A 21182-nucleotide genomic window follows, 5' to 3' on the forward strand; every position below is an offset into this window, starting at 1 on the left:
ACAACTAAGGTAGATAAGAAATCCACTCTAGGTAAACAGTCCATTAACTGATGCAGTCAGGCTAGCAAAGCTACATGCAGGGAGAAAAGAGTAAGCCAGACTGTAGACATAGCTAATACTGAGGTACAGGCATAGAGGTAAAGATCATACCATCTAGGGTATGAAAGAACAGAGGAAGCTACTTTGGTTCCAACTGAATTTATAATACCTGCCCTTAGATATTTACAAGTTACTCGTGTAATGCTCCAATGTTGAATGCAGTCTACAGATGGATGAAAAAACACAAGAAAAATGAGGCTGCTGCCAACATACTGTTTTAGTTTTTTTTTTAAATAGGAATGTTCTCTAAACAAAACCAGTAACATAGCTATCTATTATGAAGTATTATACTGTACATAACTGTACGTACTATACTTTTAAACCATGGCAGTGCAGTAGGTTTGCTTATACCAGTATCACCACAAATGAAAAGTATGTGCTGCATTACAATGTTGCTTGCAATGGCTACAGTGTCAGTAGGTGATAAGGATTTTTCAGCTCCACATCTTAGGGGACCACTACTGCATACACAGGTCTCAGTGAGAGAAACCTCATTATGTAGCACAAGACTGCATTCATTTTCTACTTTTGTAAATTGAAGTGGATGTAAAATCATAAATGGGTGAAACTTCTACATGCCAGAAACAGTGAAAGAATTTAGAGATACCCAATAGGGTACACAACGATGTACGATTTGGGGGATAGAATTTTCCAGTCAATAGTGTTGGAAGCTGAGGGTTCAGACCCCAATTATAGCAGGCAGAGAGCTTGAACTGGGCTCCCTACATGCAGTGGGAAGCCAGGAAAATCCAAGTGTTCAACTATCCCATGGGAAGGCCTCCACAAACCTCCAAAACTCTTTAAAAGGCACATTTACAGAAAAGGTATAAAACCCAAGACACAGTAGTTCAACCTTGTGAAAGACAAGACAAGAGCCCCACTTGTTCTCCAAATTGAGGGAGAATTCCCCACACCAGAGGAAAAAAAGATAAAGAACAAACTGATAGGAGCTTTAACCAATAAACCATAAGCAAACAAGAATAGCAAAAATCCAAACTAGAAACAAATCCAAAAGAAAAAGAACAATATTAGATGAAAGAAATGCTCAAAGGGAAAGCTAAAAGAATTAGCAAAGCGGAAACTGTTAAGAGGCAAAGGCAGAATGAGACGCTCTCTTCAAGCAAAAGTAGTTTTTGAAAGAACTGAAGAGAAACATGGGAGGAGACAATAATCAAGAACTAACAACAGAAGTTTCCAGGGTGAAGAAGAAAAAACTAGTCTTCAGAATGAAGGAGCACACCAAGTCTCCAGCAGGATAAATTACAATGTACTGTAGGACAAATCCCAACTTACAACACAAAGATGAAGAGAAAATAAAAATTTAAGATTACTAACCTACAAACTAAGAGGGCTCAGAATAACAAGAAATTTTTTCATTAGTAACAAAGGTTTGGTGAAAAGTTCTGAACAATTTAAAATTAGTGAGGCCTGACTTTTTGGGCACTTGACAGGCCAACAAGTTGCATCCTGCCACATAAAGTCAAAGCAGGCTACTCTTCTCTAAGAAAGTACAAAAGATCTATGAAACATCAGATGACAGTGTTTAATGAAGGAGCTTGTATTTCAAGTGACAGAAAGTGACAAATGACAATATACACACTGCATAAGTAAAGATCTTATAAAATCTTATATAATCTTTAGAACCTTGAGAAGTTCCTTGAGATTTATAAAAACTTTTCTTGACCCATCAGACATAAAGTCTGATGATGAGAATGATATCAAATCTATGTTTATTATGTCAATTTATAGTGTATTTACAGTGAAATACACATTTTCTATATACACACTCACTAAAAAAAAAATCAATGAGCATAGACAGTAAAATGGGCAAATTATGGTACATTAATATAACAAAATACTGTATAGCAGTCAGGTGATTACTGCCAAAACCAAACCCAGCCAACAGCCTCTGTAAGTTTAATTAAGACATAGTCACATTCATTGCTCTGCATACTATCCACTGCAGTTTTCACACTACCAGCAGTGTTGAGACACGGCCCATAAAACGTAAAATATTTAAAATATTTAATATCTGACCCTTCTGAGAAACTGACTGACCCCTGGGGGAGGGGGGCTGAATGAAATATGAAATCTCACAAGTGACACTGAATCAGAACTCCTCCGAGTAAAATACGTACACATGTGATTCTTATAAATACCCTTTCTTTTTAAAGTCACAAAGTTAACACAAAAGTGATTAGGGGTGGGGGCAGAAGAGAAATATAACTGTGGAGGGTGCATGAAACTGAATGTACTGATGATATTCTGTTTCTAAACCTAGGGGGTCAGTTAAAAAAAGATTCAGTATACTCTTTTAAAGTATATAGGTGTGTTATACAATCAGTATGTATGATACATTTTCATGGCATTTAAATGTTTAAAAAGCCAAGCTCAGTGGTGTATGCCTATAAATCCCAGCAACTTGGGAGGTGAAAGCAGGAGGATCTCAAGTTTGAGGCTAGCTTCAGTAACTTGCCGAGACCTTGTCTCAAAAATGAGGACTGGGGGGATGTGCCCAATGGTAAAGTGCCAATAAGTTCAATTCCCAATACCAAAAATAAATAAATGAACAAAAATTGAGACACACACACACACCAAAAAGGCACACATCAAAATGTTAGCAAGTTAAAGAACTTATTTTCTCCTATTTGTTCACTTGCCAAATTTTAAAAAATAACCTTCTACAATGAATCTTATTAAGTCTAAGAATATAAACAAGGGAACAGTTTTTAAACTGAAGTGGAATTTTACAAACTACCCTACAAAGTCTAGCTTGAATATTACCTAAGAGCAAAAGTACTGGGTAATTAAAATCACTAGCATCTTAGAACAGTTTTCATAAATCCAAGAATTTTATATTCCACTGTGGAAGCTCTAATAAAGCCCAAAACACAATACAAAGGCTTGTAGTAATAGCCCATTCTCTTAAGAATAGAATTTTTTTTTTATCTTGCTAGACCCACAGCAATGTTAATAAGGGAAAGTGCTCAAGAAACTTTATAATGCCATCTAACTTATAAAATTTATAAAGGAAAATCAAAAAACTAAGAATTCTCACTACAACACACAGAGGATTCATGAAAGAACAAAGTAAAGACAAGCTAGATTTACACAAACTCTCTAAAAGAGAATTTACAGTATTTCTAAAATCTAATTTAATTCACCCTCTCTAATTTATTTATCTGGGGAGAAAGGCAGAAAAGGAAAAACTTAAGGTTAAAAAACAAAACAAACACACAAAAAAACTATTACCTCTTTTTTAGATGTTCTGCTTCCCCTTTCTCTAGAGTGAGCAGAAAATAAAGAAGACTGTAGCAACAAGAAGCCAGAAATGGCAGTAGAGTTTCACTAACTACACATGTATGATCCAGGAGCTTACAGATAACACCAAAAACACAGCCGGCCGTGCTGTCTGGAATTACAGTCAACCCAACCTAAGCAGAGAAAAATGAGATTAATTACCTCTTTACAGAAGTACCCATCACCCAAATAAAACCAAAATCTGTTAACTGGAATATCAAACTTATAACGCTTCTACTAAAAACTAGCATACACAAAACATACACCACCTGCTGCACCCAAAGGTCATGTGTCCCTTTGAGAATTTAATTATCAAATAACTTTGAAAAGAGAATAAGCAGCACTAGGGATGGAACCCAGGGCCTCAAGTGTGCTACACAACTGTTCTATCACTGAGCCCAAGAAATATGATTAATGAAATCCATTGCCTCCCCTTTATGACAAAAATCTAAAATCTTCCACGTTACAAGTTCTAATGTTCATCAAAACATTATTTAAAAGGATTATTTCATGCATCCAAAGAAAAATTTGACATCAATAATCACAGTTAAAAACTTTTGACTTTACCAACTAGAAAACTCTTGGAATTTGGTACCACACTCCATTCAAGGTAATTAAATGTACAGAGTTCATTTTACATTTAGCCTTCTCCTGCCTTCTGATTTAACCATTCAGATACAAAGAAAATACCATTAGAGGAGTGGATATAAGATATTACTATACATAACACTTGACTGCTTTGCAGTCAAGAAACCCTGGAAGGCCAAATAAGGCTCATTATGGTATGTTCATTCACCTAGACTACACTGTCATAAAGGTAAAATCTAACTTGTGATTTCAATCTCCTGAAAACTACTATCACGTAATCATTTTAAAAGCCTGAAAATTCTGAGGTCTTAATCTCCTCCATTAGGCTGTCTGAAAATGGTGGCCAAGCCTGGCTGGCATATTGATCTTTTACTAGGATAATGAATACAGTCAAAGGAAAGCATAACCTTCTGAGGTGGCAACAGGAAAAAAAAAAAAAAAAAGTTGGCATCTTTGATGATTCAAGGTATAAGAATTGCAAGTTTGATAGCAGGAAGAAAAAAAAGGAAGTACCAGGAATTCAAAGAATTACCCTGTTCTAATTCAAGAGAAATAATATTTTGAAGGAGAAAAGAGGGGTTATGGACGTGCCTATAAAATTACAAAAACAAGTGAGTCTTTAGGAAGATAAAATTTGAGAATTCTCCCTTGCACTACAACACATTATAAAAAAAAACTAAAGATCAAAGTTGTAGCAAATTAAAAGCAACAAAGGAGATATGCCTACTCTTGAGTTAATACTAATAGGGACAAAAGACACCCATGGGTAAGTGAAGTCAGTCTCAATACTGATCACTCTGCTCCTAGGGACCAAGACTTAGAACCCAAACTACCTAAGTGGAACTCAGACGCTGGTCTATATGCTGGGTTCCTAATACACAAAAACCATGCACATGCAAATTACAAGAGCATCACAAATCAAAAGAGAACTAAAGTATAATGTTATGGACCCTCATTTTATAGATGAAGAAAGGAAAAGAAGGAACTTCTCCCAAGGTCACAGAATTACTTAGTAACATCTAGAAATAACAGGATTTCTCAGTTCTTAGAAATTGTATAATGCTGTTAGAGGCAATGCTATCCTTAAGCTTAGAATTCCAAACACTGTCTCTTTCGACTTTGACAAACTCAAATCTTAGCTACTGAATTGGTTTTATTTTTTAAGAGAAAAAAAAATTTTAAGGATATTTACCAAATGCTTACTGATGGCACTTTGCAGGATGTCAAAGCTCTGACTCCGGGCAGGGATAACCAACAAACTGTGACAAACTGCCTGTCAAAAGAGAAAACCAGTAACCAAATCTTAACATTTTAGGTAAGAAACAAGTTCAACAGATTTTTTTTTTTAACCTATTTGCTCTACATAATAATGGGAAACAGGTATTAAAAAAATACTCATAATACAGAAAATACAAATATAGGCTGAAGGTTGAGTATCTCCTATCCACAATGCCCAGGACCAAAAAAATGTTTCAGAGTTTAGAAGTTTTTCAGATTTTGGAATATTTGCATATTTGGCTCTTATGGAGTGAAATCTATGGAAATATTCAAAATCCAAAATTTCTAAAATCCGAAAACACTTCAGATTCCAAAATCCAAAACTTTTTTGAAAGTCACGTCAGGCTTAAGAAGTTTCTGATTTCTGAGCACTTCAAATGTTCTAGTATCTAGAAGTCAACAGTATAGTCAGGAGCAGCACCCTGACTCCTAAATCAAAATTCTATTCAGCTAAAGACTTACCTGTGCTGCAGTATCTTACTGACCAAGAACAATTTCTTTCTTTTTGAAAATCTGGGACTTTCCTACTGTACTTGTTTCAGTGGCATCACATAAAAATGTTATAAACCAGAGCATGTAGACAGAAAACTGAATATAGAAAACAAATGTTTTCAAACTTCGGCAACACTAAAGTTGTAAATACAGTAATTTATTATATTGGCCTCTGCTGAAGGCACTTTGAGGAGGAACCCAAGCAAAGTGTGGAAGGCTCCCTAATGTAGGCAAGACAGGGCAAGGACTTTGAGAGACCTGCTGACAACTAGAATTTGGATTGAAAAGAACCTGAAAGTAAAGAGAATTCCAGTCTCTTTAGGTATTCTGCTGAATACAAAGCCATGAAAGCACAAGGCTTATCTCCAGGACGCCAGGCAAAGAACATGCAGGGGCAGAAAACGAACAATTCCTAAAGCTCAAACAGGCCACAGAGATGTCTGAGTACTAACCAGGGAAAATGGAGGGTCTTCCTAGAACACCCAGGTCATTGAGAAGATGCTCAGAGAACACAAAGCAGGGCTTAAGGAGCCCAAGAACAAAAGTTGGCAAATATTTTCCTATAAAAACCCAAATAGTATTTCAACTTTTGTAGGCCATGTACAGCTCTGTCACATATTCTTTCTTTCATTTTAACAACTGTTAAAAGAACGTACACACTTAGATCAAGGATGGTATAAAAAATAGGAACAACCAAAACTGGGTCAGAAGCCACAGTTTAATGAGCCTTATGTTAATAAAGGCCACTTGTCCTAATAAGCCACACCAGTCAAGCTAAAACCAAGAATAAAGGCCCAAGCTGATACTTCTCAAACAGCATGACCACCAGAAAAAAAAGCAAATAGCCTAAGAACAACAAAATTTTCCAACTCAAAAATAGCAAATTTCCACTATTCAATATCTACTCAAAAACTTGTCAAAAACATCTGTACAAGATGTACAACACAAAACATAACCAGGAGAAAAATAAATCTACATAAATGACTGATAGAACCAAGAATCTTAAAACAATTTTTCTAACTATCTTAAGCAAATGTAAAACCAAAAGAAAAGCAAAAGATTTAAGAAAAAGTTCTTGACATTAAAAAAATGTGAAATTTAAAATACATTGATTGGGCCAGCTGCAGTAGCACACACCTGTAATTCTAACTATTTGGGAAGCTAAAAGAGGACAATATCAAGTTTTAGGCCAGCCTCAGCAACTTAAGTAAGACCTCATCTCAATAAAATAAAATAAAATAAAATAAAATAAAATAAAATAAAAAGCTCTAGGAATATAGTGGTTAGAGTGCCCCTAGGTTCAATCCTCAGTACCATAAAATAAAAAAATTTAAGAAATTTTTAAAATTCACTGGTTGGATATAAAAGCAGCTGAATACTATGAAAAACATTAGTGACCTGAAGACACAATAATTTTCTAAAACACAAAAAAATGCTTTAAAAAATGACATTCAAAACAAAATAGTCTAACACATGTTAATTAAGAGACCTATAAGAAGGGGAGACAACACCTATTTTCCTTAACACAATAAACTATAAGCCAAAAAAACACTAAGCAAATATAAGCCAAGAAAATGTAAAAGTAACATTTAGGTACAACAAAAGCTCCATATAGAAAAATTTAAGAAGGATAAAAAAAATGTTTTTAAAAATGCAGAGAAAGAAATTAGAGAAATGAAAACACATTACATACAGAGAAACACAAGTAAGAATGACCTTATATTCCAGTATTACATAAAGTAGGATAGTGTAATTTGGAGGTAGACTGTGTTAAGTTAAAGAGCAATTAAAGATAAATGCCCTTGATGCCAAAAGTAGGGAAAAAAAATGAAAATCTAAAAATACTCAAAATATGGAAGACAATGAATTCCTATTTTGCAATGAAATACCATACACCACTGAAAAAGAATGAACTACTTGACACATTAACATAACTCTCTCAGTATGTTGAATGAATAAAAGCAAATTACTAAAAAGGTATTATTTTATTTTTTAACAGTTCAGTAACATGGGGGCTGGGGTTGTAGCTCAGTGGTAGAGCTTGCCTAGCACGTGTGAGGCACTGGGTTCGATTCTCAGCACCACATATAAATAAATAAAATAAAGGTCCATTGACAACTAAAAAATATTTTAAAAAAAAGTTCAGTAACATGTAAAACGAAACAATAAAATTTGAAGTTATATACATTTATGGTGAAACTATAAATACATATTACGTTACTCTAAATGAAGAACAGAGCCAGGTATGGTGGTGCACACCTATAATTGTAGCTAGAGAGGCTGAGACAGGAGGATGGTGAGTTCAAAGCCAGCCTCAGCAATGCAGTGAGACCTTGTCCCTAAATAAAATACAAAAAAGGGGAAGGGATGTGGTTCAGTGGTTAAGTGCCCCTGGGTTCAAGCCCTCATACCAAAAAAATGAGGAGAGAGAGAAAGACACAGAGAGATTTAAAAAATACTGAAAATACTGTTATTTCTTAAGACTGTTTGTTACTTTGTATGACCATTTTTTCAGAGTTTATTCATGTTAAAAAGTATTCTTAGCCAGTGTGGTGGCACACGCCTACAATCCCAGTGACTCAGGAGGCTAAGGCAGGAGGAGAGAAAGTTCAAGACTAGCCTGAGCAACTTAATGAAACCCTGTCTCAAAATAAAAAGAGCAAGAGAGCTCAATGGTAGAGGACTTGCCTAGCATGCAGGAGGCCCTAAGATCAATTCCAAGTACCAAAAAAAAAAAAAAAAACTTTGGGAGTTTGTAAGGTAGCCCAGATAGCACATGTGCTTAGCAAACATGAGGCCCTGAGTCTGAGCCACAGCACAATCAAAACAAAACACCCATTCAATATCTTACAAATGACAGTTAACCTTAAAACTGTTTGCTGGGCCTGGAAAGAAAATCTCTATTTGGGATCCTCCCCTGTTAATTACTGTTTTTAAAAGAAAGATCATACAATCATACAGCTGTATGATTTCTTTAGTGGCCAGGAAGAACGATCACAAAGACATTAAATGAACACTGCCAAGTCCAAAACAATATAAACAATATGTTATTTCTATAAGAGTAGAAAACCCAAAGAACATATGCATATAGGTAGTTTGTTGTAAAGACATAGAAGATAAATGTTATTTAGGAAAAAACTAAGTAACAGAAACTAGCAGAACCTGGGGAGGGAAAATGGGCAAATCAGGAACTTGGAATATGTTTTTTCACTATGATCTGTCTATCCTTCTCAACTATATTTTTTAAATAATACATACTCCAAAAAGTCCTGCTATTTAAAAAAATATTTTTTACCTAGGCATATAACACTGCCATAATACAAACAGATAAGTCCACTCCAGTAACTTGCCCAAATTAAGTTATTAGAAAAACATATTTTTTTGCACTTAACATGTCAAAAACTATGTTATTTCAAATATTTTCACCTGAAGACTGAAGTATAACAAAGTTTATCCAAAATAAATTTTGCTTAAAAACTTCAATAACTAAAAACAAGACTTTACAATTTTCCCTAATTTATGTCCTAACATTGCAAAGATAGCAACCTTGGAATTTAATAGGTGGCCTTGGCAAATGTTCACCTCAGATATATGGATAATCACATTTTAATGACAACTGTGTCTTGGCTTTCTACAGATGATGGGCTTATAAAAAATTTTGTTTAATTGCTAGTTAGAAACCAGAGCTGTAAGAACCACCATATATTATGACCTCATAATAACAATGCCTAAAAAGGTTGAGTTTTCAAGTCATCACACTAGACACTGGCAAGTCTATGCCTGGAATCCCCATACAATGCTTTCCTCAAAATGTCAGGACACTTGATGGGTGGGGGTGGAGGGTGGTACTAGATATTGAACCCAACCCTTGTTATTTTTCAACAGGGTCTCACTAAGTTACTGAGGCCTGCCTCAAACCTGGGATCCTCCCACCTCCACCTCCTGAGTCAACAGGATTACAGGTGTGTGTCACTATGCCTGACAGAACACTTTAAATAAATCAGAATCTGCCTGTGCTTTCAAAGGACACAATTACCATTATTATATACTGTTGGCAATCCTGAATCTAGTAAGCAAGACCTTCACCTCAATTCATTATTTCTTTTCATTTTTAAAAACATCAGTATTTTTGAAGAACCCCAAGTAAACATAATACTACATACTGTAAGTAATATAAGAGGAGGATAAATGTCTTTGGCAAAGCCATAAGTGTCAAAACCAAAGTCAAAAAAAGGCCATGACAGGGCTGGGGCTGTAGCTGAGTGGTAGAGCACTTGCCTAGCATGTGTGAGGGACTGGGTTCAATTCTCAGCACAACATAAAAAATTTTTTTTTAATGTATCCACCTATAACTCAAAAATAAGCATTTAACAGAACTAAATAAAGGTATTTTATTTAGTATAAAATAGATCTAAAATTTTAAAAAAGGCCATGACAGAAAAATGTTAAGTATCTATAAGAAGTATAACCCTAAAAGTCAAAAGAACCTGAAGAGAATTCAGAATAAAGTGCAACAACAAAACAGAAGAACACTGACAGGGGTGGGGGTTAGTCATTGGGTTATGGGAAAAAATGCAATGTCCTGGCCAGGGCCTCTTGGATCATTTTTTAAAAATCAGCCAGCAAAAACATAAGTGCAGATTATAAGTGAAAGATTAAAACCAAAATTACATGGGGTAAGCCAGATCCGGTGGCACCTGTAATCCCAATGGATTGGGGGGCTGAAGCAGGTGGATCTCGAGTTCAAAGCTAGACTCAACAAAACCCAGGTGCTAAGCAACCCAGTGAGCCCATCTCTAAATAAAAATACAAAACAGGGCTGGGGATGTGGCTCAGTGGGCTGGGGATGTGGCTCAGTGGTTGAGTGCCCCAGAGTTCAAACCCTGATACCCCACCCCAAATTACATGGGATGACATAATTGCACTTATAATCAATAAGAATAAGCAACTTTGAGTGTAAGTGAAGAATTTTTTTTTTTCAGTTGTAGATGGACACAATACCTTTATTTATTTTTATATGGTGCTGAGGATCGAACCCAGTGCCTCACACGTGAAAGGGAGGCACTCTAACACTGAGCTATAGCCCCAGCCCAAGAAATATTTTAAAAAAGAAAATAAATAAGAAATGGGGCTGGGCATTAAGCTCAGCAGTATAGCATATACTCAGAAAGCATAGGGCCCCTTAATTTAATCCTACATCAAGCCAAAAAAAGGAGAAATGAATCAAAGCCTTAGTGTTGTAATGTTTTTGTGTATTTAGTTTAAGCATTGGTAACATCTGCAACAACTTATCAATCTTATAATTCCAATTTAATTTAGACTTGCTTGATTGTTTTTGTTTTGTTTTGTTTTGGTGCCAGGGATTGTATAGGCCCTTAACTACTGAGCCAAATCCCCATCCCTTTTTATTTTTAGACAGGGTCTCACTTAGGGACTGCTAAATTGCTGAGGCTGGCCTTGAACCTGCGACCCTCCTGCCACAGCCTTCCAAACTGCAGGGTTACAGGTATGCTGCAGTGCCCAGCTAGACTTGTGGTTTTAGATAGAGGTTTCATTAAATAGTACTGAAACATAAACATGTTAATATTTCAACAAAATATTAAATATTAAAATATTCACCTTATTTATAAAGTTTAATTTTTTAGATATCTACAAGATTTGCCTTAATATTTATAAAGGAAACAAATAATTGCTTTGGAAACCAAAGTATTTCATAAATACTAAAATATATTAAAGTTATTAAATTTCTGGTCTGTAAAAGGAATCATATATAAATCAAAGTCCTCTTTTTAAAAGATTGTTTAAATTTGTTGTATTTATTTTAAAAATTAGACTTCTTTCCTTTTTTAAATAGATGGATCTATTTTATGCTAAATAAAAGAAAATAAATGTCTCCATCATTCAAAGTATTGATTTTTGTTCTATTTCTAATGAAGTTTCATAATGAAAACCACTCCTCTTACAAGTATCTCCTCTCCCAAATAAGCATTTTCAAAACAGGGATCATTTCTTATACTAATTTCTCTATAAAAACAGCTCACAAGGCAACCCTAACACATATAGTAACTGTTGGTGGTTAATAAACAGAAATTCAGTAATTATCAGTTTGTTTTGAGATGCTCTATTACCTCTGTTACATCCCAATGGTGTAAAAACTGATCCAAGTCTGTAAGGTAGAGCAGCACAGGGGAAAGCTGTGTCTGGATGACATGAGGAACTCCTCGGAGGTTCTGAAGCCAAGTCAACTCTTCTTTTGAAAAGCCTAAAGCAGTTAAGAAAGAAAGCCATGTAAAAATAAATTAATTACAAAGCAGTAACAGTCTTCATAATTTTTGATAAACAGGTAACATGTACCTTCCAGCAAACCCTTCTTTAGTTTCTACATATCATATAATTATCTTAAGAAATGAACTTGTAGTAATGAGGCAGTTAAATTCACATAATTATGTGCTCTGACCCAAAGTAAAATATATACTTTTACTTAAAAAAATAAAATTTTTTGAAAAAGCAAATGAATGAGTAAAAATAACATACTTTTACAATGCTAAACATTACATTTCTTAGATAAAAGCCGTTTTGAAAAAGCAAATGAATGAGTAAAAATAACATACTTTTACAATGCCAAACATTACATTTCTTAGATAAAAGCCCTGTTTTAAAATGACTGTATCCCCCAAGTCTATTTTTTTGTTTCTTAACTGAACTCAGGGTCCTGCAGATGGACAATACATTTGTAGTTCCTTCAACTACACCTTAGTTAACAAAATTTTGATTTCTTTATCACCCCAGTACATTTGACCCAAGCTACACAGACAATGTGCCAAAGTAGCTGTTCTCAGAATGATTAAATACCACTACCTAGATGTTCAGACCACTATCCTTCCATAAGTACACCCTGAAGAGGCATTATCTAAGTTTAATAGCCACATAACAGTACTAACTTTGAGTTTTGTAAAACTAAAAGCTTTTTGACGGGTAACTTTTATATAAATATATAAACATAAAATATAAATCCCTCCTACCTCAAATGTGCTCATCCAAAAAATATGAAATTAACACGTAGGAGTTAATTTTTAAAATAGTTATCTTAATAGATTCAACTTCATTCTGAAACCTGTCAAGCTCTTTCTGGATTTGGATAATAACTAATCCCCCTAATTTCAAGCATTTAGAAAATTTCAATCTCATCATTATCATCTAAGTATAAAAAGGTTAATATCGAAATAGCACAATTATTCAAAATGATAATAAGACAGCATTTCTACTCATTTTGCAATTTTGTTTTGAGGGTAAATGGAATGTAGTATAAGAATTAATCAAAACCTGATATTATTATATCAAACTGAACATTTGAACATGTTTGGAAAGGAGATCTGTTATTTGCTGCATTTTTAAACCATGCAGTGGAATTTTCTCTGGCTAGTTGAAAAAGAGCCTATTAGGTACAATTCACTATAAACAAGGATGAGAATAAAATTAAGAATATAGACTAGGAAGGAGATGAAAATATAATCACATGATTTTCAAATAACCCAAAGTGTTGGATATTTATGAGAGATTTGAGTCACTGAAGTTGAATCATGTACCACCTGCTTCAGGAACTTGATACTGCAGGGTACAAATATTCTTTCAAAGATTTTCACTTATAATAAAAATCCTTCTAAGACAGATTACTTATCATCTTCCATACTGGGAACCAAACAGATAAGACAGCAAATCTTAGAAGAATGAGGTTTTTTAATTTGTGACCTGGCAAGTAAAATGGGGTTACCTGTAAGTGTGGAAAATAAGAAGCTGAAATAGTCCACATCAGTTATCAACCAGTCTTTAACTGAATACTTCCATCCAGAAAGTGATGATCTATAAAAAACAATGGGAGAACTATTATCAGAAGTTCAATTTTCTTTTCAGGGGACCTAAGGGTCTTAGGGACTGAAACCACAGCCTCCTTATGCTCAGCTACTGAGCTAGAAACCACATCAAATCATTTTCCTTTAATAAGACTATTAATAGCTTAAAAGAAAACCCATAGTATATAATGTTTTTGTTTTGCTATTGGGTATTGAAGCCAGAGGCACTTTACCCAGTCCTTTTTATTTTGAAACAGGGTCTTGCTAAGTTGCTAAGGGTCTTACAAAATTGCTGAAGCTGGCTTCAAACTGGTAATCCACCTACCTCAGTCTCCCAGATAGCTGGAACTACAAGTTTGCATCACTACACCCAGCTATAATGTTTTAATTTTTTATAAAAGGGCTCAAGTCCTATAATATAAAAATTTTAAATTCTAACATTTTTATGTAAAGTTTCATTAAAAAGCACAAATGATTCAAATATATTATATGGTATAGCAGAAAACTTCCACCACATTCCAAAACTAAACTCCAAAGAGCCAAAATGAAGTTTTGCTTTTTCAGCACTAGTTCTATCACTATGTACTTACTATTTGATTTTTATAAAGTCTAACATTCAGCAAATGAGTTATGTTTAATCAAGTTCCAGCTTCCTACCTAAGCAAAAGTAAAGACAACTATGTGTTTCTCCTCCTCTTCTTTTTTTTTTTTTTTTAGAGAGAGAGAAAATTTTTCAGTTCTCGGCGGACACAACATCTTTGTATGTGGTGCTGAGGATCGAACCCTGGCCGCACGCATGCTAGGTAGCGCTACGAGTGGTAGCGCTACGAGTGGTAGCTCGCTCGCCTGGCATGCAAGCAGCCCGGGTTCACTTGAGCCACATCCCCAGCCCTGTGTTTCTCAAAATCTATTTCACTATATAGTGCAGCTAAGATGTTGGCTAAGGACTTAAGGGAATAACTAAATGTAAAGCAGCCTTTCATTAAATGAGGATTACAATTCCTGCTGAGATGAGTTTCCAGTAACTTCCTTCAAGGAAAGGCTAGAATGAGAGCAAACATCAATCACAGAAATAGCAAAAAGGGAAATGATCAGATTCAAAAAACTGAGCTTACAAATTCTGAATGTGATAAAGTTAGGAGTTTCTAATTCACCAATAAGCACTTAATAATTTTTTACTATCATAATAACTCCATCATGTTTATTAATGGTCTTAAATTTGGAGGGTTAAAATTAAAAAAACTTTTTTTGAGTATCATATGCAGGCAACAAGTGAAGATTTATGGAAGAAATATCACAATCTAAAAGGTCATAGAAAGCCACAGTTGCCCTATAGAAAGGAGTTCAAAAGAATGGTTAGAAAATATTCTTCTGAACCCAGTAAATATAGGAAGCAATTGTGCCACCCAGTGGCTAAAAGAAGAAAATACATTTAAGTTTTTTAGGGGGAAAATGACAAGTGATTACATCAACACTGTTTTTAAAACTATGATGATCATATACATTGTACAAGGCAGAACACTTATGAAAAGAGAGAGGAATGCTATTACTAACTATGCAAGAGCAAAAGAGGTAAACTGAAACAGTTGCTGGCAGGCCAGGTTGTATGTTCACCCTACTTAAAACCCAAGCCAAATTTTCTTAGTCCAAACAATTTCTTTATATAACATTTCAAATTATTTTCAATATTTATGCTTTATATTTCCCTAATCCAGCTGTAAACAAATCAGAAGCAGAAAGGAAAGAACTTGCTATGATCATGGAACAACACAAGGTAGGCATCAGAACAAATATTGTCACCATAGTTTAAAAGACAGTGTGATAATAGTTTGTCATTTGTCCCCAAAGAGACACTTAAAATGAATTTGCTGCTGTTTAGCCATAGGATGGTACAAGTGATAGCTTTTATAAAAAAATTTTTAATTATTTTTTTTAGTTGTAGGTGAACACAATACCTTTATTTATTTATATGTGGTGTTGAGGATTGAACCCAGGGCCTCACACACGCTAAGCAAGTGCTCTACTGCTGAGCCACAACCCCAGCCCATGATTGTTTTTTTGTTTTTAAACTGGGTTCAAGAGCCTATTAGTTTGTTTTCAAACTACTTCTGAACACCTTAGTGAGCATGCAGTAGAATGATATGCAAAAAAAAATAAAATTCTAAGAAAACATAAATGGGTTGGTAAAAAGGTAGGGACAGCAAATCCAAGTATACTTCTCAAGAGAAAATAAACATGAATGATTTCTAGCTGATGGGTTTTTCATACATGGAACACTCAAGTTGTATCCTGCTTTCAATAAACATTTCTGATAGAGACAGGGGGTCTTAAGAACTACAAAAATTTGAGTTAACTTTAATCTCATGGCTCAATTAATGTAACAAAATCAAAATAAGAAATAACTGCCAGAAGCGATGACACACATCTATAATCTCAGTGACTCAGGGGGGCTGAGGCAGAAGGATAAGTTCCAGTCCACCTTTGTCAACTTAGTTGAAACCCTGTCTCAAAATAAAAAATAGAAAGGTCTGGGAATTGAGCTCATTGGTAAAGCACCCAGAGTTTAATCCCCAGTAACCTCTCCCCACCCCAACAAAAAAATTTCAGAAATGATTAAAGTTACATTTCACAGAAATTAATTTGACATCAGTACAGGTAGGAGGAGAAAATGAAAGTCAAGGATAAAAGGGAATATTCTGAAAGATATGAAGTGACCCAAAATGTCTAAGGAACCAAACATGAGTCTTAAATTCTGACCCTACTTGAAAAGTCATATAATGCCAAGTCTAGGAAAGTTAAAAAACCTTAATTTTGTATTTTTTTCAAAAAGAGATTACTCTAAACAGGAATATTACATCTACAGATAAATCTACTAATGGACTCTACAAACCACTAAAAAGCAAAACTCAAGTTTGGTAAAGTTTTAACTACAAAACCAGTCAGCTTTGCATGTATGTATGCCAAGGCAGCTCATATATGCTAAACATACACTTTGCCACTGAGCTACACCTCCTACAACCCAATCTGCTTTTATTTTATTTTTTTTAATATTTTTTTAGTTGTAAATGGACACAAAACCTTATTTTTATGTGTGCTGAGGATCAAATCCAGTGTTTCACGCATGCTAGGCAAGCGCTCTACCACTGAGCCACAAACCCAGATTATGAGTCCTTATTATCAATATGTATTTTCCCAATACTCATTACAAATCCCCAGCCCCCCCCCAAAAAAAGTGAATCATATCTGACATTGATAAATATATTAAATGCAGTTTCCAAAGTAAATTAATTTCAACTATGGTTCAAAAGGTGGGTCTTAACTGGCTGATTAAATTTATACCTAAGGTAGAGAGTGCCCTCCACTGGAAGTTAGTAAATACAAAGCCACCTCAGATTTAGAAAAATATGGGAAATTAATCAATTTTTAAAATACTTAAAAATGACCAAGTCTAACACATATACAGAGAAGAAATAAACCTTGAACTTTCATATATAAACAACATATTACTAATAACTCTCATCTGCTAGAAGGAAAGGTATAGTCAGTTATGTAGCACACTTTTAGTAACTAGTCAAATATTTGTCCTATATTGTATGAAAAGACTGACAAAGTTTATTAAAAGGAGCCACAACTACCAATAAATATTGATGGATATGAATACCAAATTACTCTGTTACAAACATGAAGTGTTTAAGGATTCTTTCAACACTGGCAATTTGAAATTATTACAAAAACTTTTCAGAATAAAATGCCCAGTCACTATAGAAAATGGCATAACAATTACTCAAAAATCTAAATAAATGAGATGGGGGTATAGTGGCAGAGCACTTGACTGGCATGCATTAATCACTGGATTAATCCCCAGCACCAAAAAATAATAAATAAAAACACAGTATTACCATATGATCCAGCAATTTAATCTCTAGATATATGGCCAAAAATTGAAAGAGTGGCCTCAAAAAGATATTTGTATACCAATGTGCATTAGAAACATTACTCTAATTAGCCAAAAGATGGGAAAAAAACCAGATTTCTATCAAAAGATGAATGGCGGGGCTGGGGCTATAGCTCAGTGGTAGTACACTTGCAAGCGTGAGGCACTAGGTTCAATCCTTAGCAGAACATAAATAAATAAAACAAAGGTACTGTGTCTATCTACAACTAAGAAAAAAAAATTTAAGGATAAACAAAATTCAGTAATACACACACAAACACAAACACACACACACACACACACAAAATACAATATCACTCAGCCTTAAACTTAAATAAAATTTAAGCACATATCTGTAATCACAAGAGAGGCTAAGGCAGAACAATTTCTAAGCCAGCCTCAGCAATTTAGACCCTCCAACAACTTAGTAAGACCCTATCTCAAAACTAAAAATAAAAAATAAAGGTGGTGGGGAGGAAAGGACATAACTCAGTGATAGAGCACCCTTAAGATCAATCTCAAGGGCAAGGTGCAAAAAAGCCAGTCATAAAAATAAAAACAATATGCAGTATCCACAGTGATAAAAATTAAAAAGACAAAATAGTCATTAGGAGGAGTTGGGGGGTGAGACATGGAAGAAATAGGGAGGAATTGTTTAGTGGGTAGTATTTTAGTTTGAGATGAATTAATAATTCTGTAAAATACCAATATAGCCACAAAATGTTAAAATGGTAAATTTTATGCTATGTATATTTTACTACAAAAAGAGAGACTTTAAGTAATTCCTGATCTGAGTCCACAAGCTTATTTAATTCAGCAGCTAATTAAATTCTGAATTCCCAGAAAGTCTAGGTGACAATTTCCTAACCCCTAAGATTTTATGCAGAGTACTCACACCTTCATGCTTTTGATTGAATTTCAACCCTCATTCTAATCTAGCTATATAAATCATGAGACATAAACATGAAGCAGTTTTACAGTAGGCAAATTTTCCTCAGCTAATAAATGTTAACAGAGTTGCAATTATATCAAATATGAGTAGTAGCAATATGTGGCTTTAAAAGCCTTCTGTATTGTACCAGTTTCCAGTAAGAGGAAGAGGGGGGGAAAGATTATACACTTAAAATATAGCTCATTTGAACAAGATACCTCATGTGTAGTATCCCAATAAGCATAGCCGACAAACTTGAACTGAGTCTTCCCATAATACAGCAACGACTTAATCGAGAAAGCAAATCAGTAGGTAGACTGGGTAGAAAATATACAAGCTGAACCAAACGTTTCTGAGACTCTGCAGGGAGAACGACCACAGTGCCTTCTTGTGGATCTAGTGGGGTAGGTAAAAATATTAAATTCAGCTATACAATATATACAAACTGCAGATTAAAGCATGTTGATGGCTTTTATTGAATCACAGGCTGACAAATTATGTTGAAGTTCATTCATATCAATTACATACAAAAATTTTATCATAAATCATTTATCTATGGCTTATTAAGCTATTTCCTGAAGTAAAACATCGAACATTATAATCATGTATTCAAAATTTATTTATTTATTGAGCACTATAATAATTTCACAATATCTAAGTGTTCTGTTAGAAATAAGAACTTTGATGGGAGTGAAAAGGAAACAAGACTGAGCACAAAGCATAACAATGAAAAACAAGCAATTTAGCTGAACAGTGAAAATTACAATATCAACCTAATTTAAGGTAAAAGACCTGATTGTCTGCTCCATGTGAGTATATATCTATGTACCTATACATATATGTACAATATTTTAAAATATAATCCATGGTCCATGTATGGTGGCATATGCCTGTAATTCCAGTGACTCAGGAGGAGACTAAGGTAGGAAGACAGCAAGCTCAGCAACTTAACAAGATCCAATCTCAAAACAAAAAGGATGTATAGTTCAGTGATTAAGCCCCTGGGCTTAACCCTCATCACCCCCCAATTTTTTTTTAGAAGTTATAGAAAAATATTAAAACATATAAATATATAACATAAAATACATTAAAATTCTTAATATATGACCCACAAAAGGTGGAAACCACCCAAATATCCATCACTTTTGATATGTACAAGTGGTATATGAGTAAAGGGAATATCATTTAACTGTAAAAAGGAATAAAGTACTGATACTTGTTGTAAGACTGATGAACCTTGAAATATAATACTAAGGGAAAGAAGCTAGACATAAGAGGCCTTGTATTATATAATTCTGCTTATACGAAATGTCCAAAATAGACAATTCCATAAAAATACAAAGTAGATTAGTAGTTGCCAAGGACTGGGGGAGAGAGAATCTTAGGAACAATTACTGAGTACAGAGTATTTTTTTAGGGTGATGAAAATGTTCTAGAATTAAATAGTGGTGACAACTGTACAATCTTTGGAATATATTTAAAAACCACTGAAGTATATATTGTAAATTGGTAGATTTTATCATTATGTCTCAATAAATTATATGAATCAATCTCAATAAACACAAACTATATGCACATGTATACACACATGTATATTCATGTATTTTAGTCATATTTTTTGCTTAAAATATTAAACACTTAAGTCAGTTCCAGGGATGAATACTAAAGTAAAAATATAAAGAAGTCATACAATATATTCATTATAAGTAATGAAGGTATTATAGTGCCATTAAAGCTTCAAAGGAATTTCTTAAGTCTCCTATTAGTTTTGAATTTATAAATAGGAAGTGGTTTCAAAGATACACAAAAAACATTGGCAGCTAGGCTCAGTGGCACCTGCTTGTAATCCCAAAGGATCAAGAAGCTGAGGCAGGAGGATCTCAAGTTCAAAGCCAACCTCAGTAAAAGCAAGGCACTAAAAAACCCAGTGAGATCCTGTCTCTAAATAAAAATACAAAATAGGGCTGGGGAGATGGCTCAGTAGTCAAGTGCCCCCGAGTTCAATCCCTGGTACCACTCCACACCCTGCCAAAAAAAATATCATCTACAAACATTAATCCTCTATAACAATTCCAACAAACAATAATCCTGAAAATAAATTTACTGTTTAGTTTTTAATTTTGGCAATTTGACGACAGCATAACTAAAAAGGCGGCAAAGCTAAAGAGATTCCCTTAATTTATTTCCTACACTAGGATAAACCAATGAGTACGTATGCCACTTAACGAACTCTTACCATAGATTCGGGGAGCAGTAGTTTGTAAACTTTTTAGTAATTCTTTATTTGCTCGTGCTGCAGCAGTATGAATGATATCAATCAGCTGTGTTGAGAGTTCAGGGTTTCGGGAGCCCAGATGAGAGAGTTGCAAAGGTAAACCAGCAAGCCAACGGGATAACACTTTACTACGGTATCTTAGATAGACCAAGGGAAAACATGACAAAGTGTGATCTTCAAAGGCAAGGGAAATAAATTTGAACTAACAAAAAAAGATTATAATTTAAACATGCTACCAAGTGACCAATTATGAACCAATAACACATTTGTTCATTTAAACATTTGAAAGCCTACAAGATGTCCCCATCATTTACCTACAAGAAACATTTTCCAAGACTTTGCCCACTAAACTATGCAATATGGGATAATATCTAAATTGTAGTTTTACCTTTAGGGACAGAAATACTTAACTCTTTTGTAAACTACTTAGTGTTA

At 34.3% G+C, this 21182-nt stretch overlaps 1 protein-coding gene across 1 annotated transcript in view; it reads right to left on the reverse strand.

Moving 5' to 3' along the window:
• The window catches only part of Tex10 (testis expressed 10), a 43977-nt gene that overhangs the window by 2425 nt on the left and 20370 nt on the right, over positions 1-21182 (reverse strand). Inside the window, exons 8-13 of the mRNA XM_026415052.2 lie at positions 20709-20884; positions 18691-18868; positions 13529-13617; positions 11886-12019; positions 5180-5260; positions 3352-3533 (exon numbers count right to left, since the gene is read on the reverse strand). Of these exons, the coding sequence (XP_026270837.1) occupies positions 3352-3533; positions 5180-5260; positions 11886-12019; positions 13529-13617; positions 18691-18868; positions 20709-20884 (840 nt within the window). The remainder of the gene's footprint in view (positions 1-3351; positions 3534-5179; positions 5261-11885; positions 12020-13528; positions 13618-18690; positions 18869-20708; positions 20885-21182) is intronic.

The sequence above is a fragment of the Urocitellus parryii genome, chromosome 4, assembly GCF_045843805.1.
Source record: "Urocitellus parryii isolate mUroPar1 chromosome 4, mUroPar1.hap1, whole genome shotgun sequence".
Taxonomy (NCBI): Eukaryota; Metazoa; Chordata; class Mammalia; order Rodentia; family Sciuridae; genus Urocitellus; species Urocitellus parryii.